This window comes from Sapajus apella, unplaced genomic scaffold, assembly GCF_009761245.1.
Source record: "Sapajus apella isolate SASKATOON/1434 unplaced genomic scaffold, GSC_monkey_1.0 scaffold23, whole genome shotgun sequence".
NCBI classification, from domain to species: Eukaryota; Metazoa; Chordata; class Mammalia; order Primates; family Cebidae; genus Sapajus; species Sapajus apella.
The window spans coordinates 5279070-5285966 of NW_022436963.1; the positions used below are offsets into that span (position 1 = coordinate 5279070).

At 48.9% G+C, this 6897-nt stretch overlaps 1 protein-coding gene across 8 annotated transcripts in view; it reads left to right on the forward strand.

Moving 5' to 3' along the window:
- CACNA1D (calcium voltage-gated channel subunit alpha1 D) overlaps positions 1–6085 on the forward strand; it is a 461268-nt gene extending 455183 nt beyond the window's left edge. For 3 of the 8 annotated variants that reach the window (XM_032290211.1, XM_032290213.1, XM_032290215.1), the window contains 3 exons: positions 1029–1153; positions 2342–2662; positions 3474–3767. In XM_032290211.1, the coding sequence (XP_032146102.1) occupies positions 1029–1153; positions 2342–2662; positions 3474–3767 (740 nt within the window). Of the gene's footprint in view, positions 1–1028; positions 1154–2341; positions 2663–3473 lie in introns of all 8 variants that reach the window. The other 5 variants (XM_032290214.1, XM_032290216.1, XM_032290212.1 and 2 more) reach the window with 2 other exon arrangements.
- The last annotated feature ends 812 nt before the right edge of the window (positions 6086–6897 follow it).

Here is a 6897-nt window from a genome sequence, read left to right on the forward strand (position 1 = left end):
CCCTGCAAGGGTAGGAGGTTTCTGGGAGGAGGCTGCTGATTGTGTCCCAGGATTCAGACTGATGTCATGGGCCTGGCGTCCTGTGAAGCTGGGCATTATGGATTGTCTTGTCACGGCTCAGCCTGTGTGTGAGCCTCTGTTGGACGAGCTGTTCGCAGGACAAGCGTGTTCTTAAAGTTAGAGGTGTCCTTTGTCTTCAGTGCTGAATCTTTCCCAGTGAAAAAAAATTTGCTATTACCTGGTCAAACCCACCAGGGCAGGTAAAGTCCTTCCCTTTAAAACAGGTGTAAACACAGGAGCTTTGGCAAGATATCTCAGCCCCTGGGGACACTTAGGGCATCTGGAAGGTGACAGTGGGAAGCATCGTGGGGTTCTGGAAGGACTACGTTCTTGCACTGAAGTGCTGTGCACTCCTCACAGTATGCAGGGCCAGGGCTTCTGACCTAGATCAGTTGCACTATGGGCTGCCTCCGCTCCTCCTCCTGAGAACAGGTGAACATTTAAAAGTAAGAAGTTCGTACCTTTTTTTTTTTTTGGAGACAGTCTCACTCTGTCACTCAGGGTGGAGTGCAGTGGTGCAATCCCAGCTCACTGCAAACTCTGCCTCCTGGGTTCAAGTGATTCTCCAACCTCAGCCTCCCAAGTAGCTGGAACTACAGGCATATGCCACCACACCTGGCTAATTTTTGTAGTTTTAGTAGAGACAGGGTTTCATTATATTTGTCAGTTGACCTCGATCTCTTGACCTCATGATCCACCCTCCTTGGCTTCCCAAAGTGCTGGGTTTATAGGCGTGAGCCACCGCGCCTGGCTGTAAGTTCATACTTTTAAAAACATCCCTCACTGGGGCTTCTTCCTTCATCCTCTCCTCCTGAAGTTTGGAGACCTCACAGCCGAATCTTTCTCTTGGACAAACCACTTGCTTCCTCCTGGGATCCTTGCTGAGCGTTGGGCCACCCTGACTCCAAGAGACAGTGTCCTGGCAGAGAACTTGCTTCACAACTGCATGATGTCCTTTGCTTTCCCAGCCCACCGGAGATCCTCCTTCAACTTTGAGTGCCTGCGCCGGCAGAGCAGCCAGGAAGAGATCCCATCATCTCCCACCTTCTTCCCCCACCGCACGGCCCTGCCTCTGCACCTGATGCAGCAACAGGTGAGCGGCCGCCTGGCCTTGCCCCCATGCCCTGGGGCACCCCACATGAGACCCACCATCAGGTCATGCCCTTCCCCTTGGCCTTAAGCACCAGGAGGGAAGGAGAGAATCTTCACCTACAGTCTGGCTAATCCTTGTAACAATCCTGCCAAATGGCTATGGCCGTGAGCCCCATTCTGCCCAGTCACGCACAAGTGAGTGGCTGCTAGCATTTGAATCCAAGGAGCCAGCTGTCAAAGCTGGCCTCTCTGCCCAGGTACCTCCCGCGACCCCCACCACCTCTTCCTTGTATTGAATACAGAGCCTGATGTGATCTGAGCGCAGGATGTGGGGGCTACTTAGCTGATTCTGAACAGTCAGTGTAGCCCTTGATTTTCGCCAAGAAGTAGTTCCTTTGTTAAAACAAGTTTATGGGTCCCTCCGTGGGCAGGGCCCTGTGGGCACCATGCAGGGTGAACTTGCCCCGCCTACAAAGGGAGCAGTCCAGGGAGAACAATCTGCCCACATTGACGGTGGCTGCACAGATGAGAGAGTGGGGCCAGAGGCCACTCACCAGGGCTTTCCCTTGAGGATAAGAATATGGCAATTTTTCTTTCTGAAAGTGTCACATCAGAGGTGCCATCCATTCGTGCATGATGGGGTGGTGGGCATGGGCCTGTGCTGTTTATAGCGCCCCTCTCTGCAGAGTGTGAACCCCAAGGTGCATCTGCTGTTGTGGGATTGTCAGCCCGGGGCTTGTACTCAGTGCTTTAGCACATGCCAAATGCCGGCTCTAGGATGTGTTACTCCAGAGCAAAGAGAAACAGCTATGTTTTCATGTAAGTGCTGGGAAGCCCTGTAGCTTCCCCTGAATGTACTTCGGTATGTAAGCCCAGCATGAATTGGGTGGTGTGTTCATACCCACAGCTTGTTGGGCTTCCCTGAAGCAATTTCATGAATTAGCAACCGATATCTCCTTGGGAACAGTCATAGAAAATGCATTATGGATTCGGGGAAAAAGAAAGCGTGTGCTAGAAAACCAAGTCGTCACTGGCCATTCACTCAGCATACTTCAGTGTGCCCATGTTCCTTCCAAGCCTGGTCCAGTCCCTGGACTGCCCCTGGAGAGCGCAGCACCCATGCTTGGTCTGTGTGCAGGAGGTTTGAGGCCAGGGCCTCTGGTGTCTCAACACTCCTCTCTCTCCTCAGATTATGGCAGTTGCTGGTTTAGATTCCAGTAAAGCCCAGAAGTACTCACCGAGTCACTCGACCCGGTCGTGGGCCACCCCTCCAGCGACCCCTCCCTACCGGGACTGGACACCATGCTACACTCCCCTGATCCAAGTGGAGCAGTCGGAGGCCCTGGACCAGGTGAACGGCAGCCTGCCATCCCTGCACCGCAGCTCCTGGTATACAGACGAGCCCGATATCTCCTACCGGACTTTCACACCAGCCAGCCTGACCATTCCCAGCAGCTTCCGGAACAAAAACAGTGACAAGCAGAGGAGCGCAGACAGCTTGGTGGAGGCAGTGAGTATGGCTCTTGGTCACAGAGGGCAGGAAGCACCAGGAGCAGCAGAGGTGCAACCACAATAGCAGGAGATGCAGTGGTGGGAGGGTGGCCAGGCTGTGAGCCAGTGTCCCTCAGTCAGACACTTCTGAGCAGCAGGAATGTACCTGAAGCATGAGTTAAAACTGGTCACCACTGCTGGGTGCGGTGGCTCAACCTGTAATCCCAGCACTTTGGGAGGCTGAGGTGCATGGATCACCTGAGGTTAGGAGTTCAATACCAGCCTGGCCAACGTGGTGAAAACGCTTCTCTACTAAAAGTACAAAAGTTATCCTGGTGTGGTGGTGTGTGCTTGTAATCCCAGCTACTCAGGAGACTTCAGCAGGAGAATCGCTTGAACCTGGGAGGTGGAGGCTGTAGTGAGTTGAGATCACGCCACTGCACTCCAGCCTGGGCGACAGAGGGAGACTCTGTCTTAAAAAACAAAAACAAAAACAAAAAAACCCCTAAACACTGGTCACCACCATACAGCTCATAAATGAGCTGTGCTGGCATTATGGGTGCTGTTCCAGCAGTATGTTTCAGTTTATACTAAATGTCTTACCCCAGTGGGTTTCACTCTTGTTGGGCCATGTGTAGTTTTTTAAGCTCCAGGGCATTTTCAAAGTCATTTACATTAATTATGTATGAGCTCCAGAAAACATGATTGAGCCGCATCCCCAAAGCACATGGTGCAGTTAAGTTAGCACTGGAGTTGATTTTTCTGTCCTCTCCCCTGCCCTGCAAAGCCTTATAACACCCCCATGCCGTCCATCCCTCTTTCCTGTACAGGTCCTGATATCTGAAGGCTTGGGACGCTATGCAAGGGACCCAAAATTTGTGTCAGCAACAAAACATGAAATCGCCGATGCCTGTGACCTCACCATCGATGAGATGGAGAGTGCAGCCAGCACCCTGCTTAATGGGAACGTGCGTCCCCGAGCCAACGGGGATGTGGGCTCCCTCTCACACCAGCAGGACTATGAGCTACAGGACTTTGGTCCTGGCTACAGCGATGAAGAGCCAGACCCTGGGAGGGATGAGGAGGACCTGGCCGATGAAATGATATGCATCACCACCTTGTAGCCCCCAGCGAGGGGCAGACTGACTCTGGCCTCAGGTGGGGCGCAGGAGGGCCAGGGGAAAAGTGCCTCATAGTTAGGAAAGTTTAGGCACTAGTTGGGAGTAATATTCAATTAGACTTTGTATAAGAGATGTCATGCCTCAAGAAAGCCATAAACCTGGTAGGAACAGGTCCCGAGTGATGGAGCCTGGCAGAGGACCCTGCCCTCAGCCTCAACTGCAGGAAACAGCAGGCCCCACCCTCTCACAGAGGATGGGTGAGGAGGGCAGACCCGCCCTGCCCCATTGTCCAGATGGGCCCTGCTGTGGAGTCTACTTCTCCCATGTACCGGGGCACCAGGCCCACCCACCTGAAGGCATGGCGGGGGGGCGGGGGAAGGTAAAGGTGATGACGACCATCACACCTGTGTCATTACCTCAGCCATCGGTCTAGCATATCAGACAGTCACTGGGCCCAACATATCCATTTTTAAACCCTTTCCCCCAAATACACTGCGTCCTGGTTCCTGTTTAGCTGTTGAAATACAGCGCGTAAGTCAGAACCCAGCTACCAGCGGTCATTGTAAGGGCAATGGACCTTATAAATAAGGTTTTCTGTGATGTGATGCCAGTTTACATAAGAGAATATCACTCCGATGGTCGGTTTCTGACTGTCATGCTAAGGGCCACTGTAAACTGGAATAATAATGCACTCGCAACCAGGTAAACTTAGATACACTAGTTTAAAATTATAGATTTACTGTACATGACTTGTAATATACTATAATTTGTATTTGTAAAGAGATGGTCTATATTTTGTAATTACTGTACCGTATTTGAACTGCAGCAATATCCATGGGTCCTAATAATTGTAGTTCCCCACTGAAATCTAGAAATTATTAGTATTTTTACTCGGGCTATCCAGAAGTAGAAGAAATAGAGCCAATTCTCATCTATTCAGTGAAAATCCTCTGGGGGTAAAATTTTAAGTTTGAAAGAGCTTGACACTACAGAAATTTTTCTAAAATATTTTGAGTCACTATAAACTGATCTTTCCACAAGATATACCAGATGGCTCTTTGCAGTCTTTTCTTTGGGCAAGAGTTCTACGATTTTGATACTGTACCTTTGAATCCACGGTGGGTTGCAGCTATCTTTGGTTTTGTTTGACGTGAACAACCCTCTGGTAATTACAGAGCAGGTCCAGCTGGCTATTCTGCCCCTAGGGCATCCATAGTTATGGTTTTCTCTGCTGCCCACACAGGGCATTTTTGCATCTCTGGTGCAGAAATGCATAGATGAATGAGGTACAGCTGTTCTTGTCTTCTGGGTACTGGTGGTGCTGCTTTAGAAATAAGGGGTGCTGGGGTAGGGGGAAGGAAGAAGCAACATGGTGATCTATAGGATTGGAATGTCGGGGTCTATACAAATCGTATTGTTGCCTTTTATACATTGCTGTACTGTGTGTTCTCTTTGAGGGCTTTTATATGCAATTGAATGAGGGCTGAAGTTTTCATTAGAATGCACTCACACTCTGATTGTACGTCCTGATGAAAACCCACTTTTGGATAATTAGAACCATCATGGCTTCCTTTTCTGTCAACGGGAGTATGCGGACTATCAAGTTACCTTGGCAGGGATTCCCTGCAATCAAAAAGACAGGTAGCAATTTTGGTCTAAAATTTTTAATAGTATACAGACAACCTGTTAATGGTTTTTGTTTTGTTTTGTTTTGTTTTTGTAAATAACACCACTTTGTTATGAAGACCTTACAGACCTCTTCTTATGACATTCTTATTCTAATCCAGGCAAAAACACTTCAAGGTTTGTAAATGACTCTTTCCTGACATAAATCCTTTTTTATTAAAATGCAAAATGTTCTTCAGAATAAAGCTGTGTAATAATTTTGTTATGTTTGGGAGCTCTCCTCACACAGAGCTGGCGTTTGCCTCTGACAGGGCAGGTAATGTCAGGGCAGGTACTGTCAGGGCAGCTCTGAAATGACTCAGCTCTGATATTCTTTCTTATCCTCCTGGCTCCTTTGGTGCCCATGGTAACCTCATACCAGCTGCAGGGAGCACCGTTTCTCCTAAAGGGCTACACCACTGTCAACATTATCTTGGACACTGTGTCTCTGTTGGGTCTTGGTCTTACTGTGTGGCTTCTCATCCGGCCAAAATTGCCAGACCAGGACCCTGAGTGTGTGGTAGAGGCGATGTTCTTTTCCAAAGTCAGGGCTTAAAAACTGACGTTTTTATAGGCTGCACCACTTCCTAATATCTATCTGCTTTAAGCCTGGTTCAACCTCTCATCGAATATTAAATTTTTCTTTGTAAGAAAAATTTGGAGTTGTAGATCATGTTGTTGTTTTTTTCCTTTGTTTTAGGAAAGTGTTAAGATGAAATGGTTTTCCTTTTTGGTTCCCTCCCCACCTGAAAAATACACATTTTGTGTCCACAAGAATAATATATTTAGTTTCTTTAATCTTGTGTTTTTCATAATCTCACAAAATGTAAATGACAGCTACGATTTCACCGTCAACTGGCATCAAGAACCTCACTGAGAACCGTCTCTGCTCAGCCTGTGGACTCCGACATCCACCCAGACAGCTGGATCGCACTTTGCCAGGTGTCCCTTTCCAGCTCTGTCCTAAGAAGTTTCAGAATTGGGTGAAGGCCAGGCCTGGTGGGCTGTGAGGGCCACGGTACCTCTCGGCGCAGGCCCGCCTTTGTGAAATGGGACCGGGGCACCACTTGCTTTACTACTGACCCTGCTGTGAAAAAAACTGGAGCAGTTTCACCTTGTATACTTATCGGTGTCATAAGTGTCTTTGCCAATTGCATCTCCTACAAAGGTTTTTATTGTTATGATGGGCATCTGGCTGGTTTATAAATACTAGTTAGCAGTAGAGCTGACATCATGCACAGAGCCTCGAATCCCTGACTAGACAACTGATGCCAGGGATGTTTTGTTGAAAAGGTTCTTATTTCTCTAAAACAGTATTTATTCTCCTCTCCTGGGGACTGGGAGGGCAAGAGAGAATGAGGAGCAGTCCTGCGCCCTGGTTCCAACATCAGGAGTGACAGGGTGATCTCGGGGATGTCCTGTGGGGACAGCCTGGGCCACTAAACAGGGCCAGTAGAGATGGGCATTT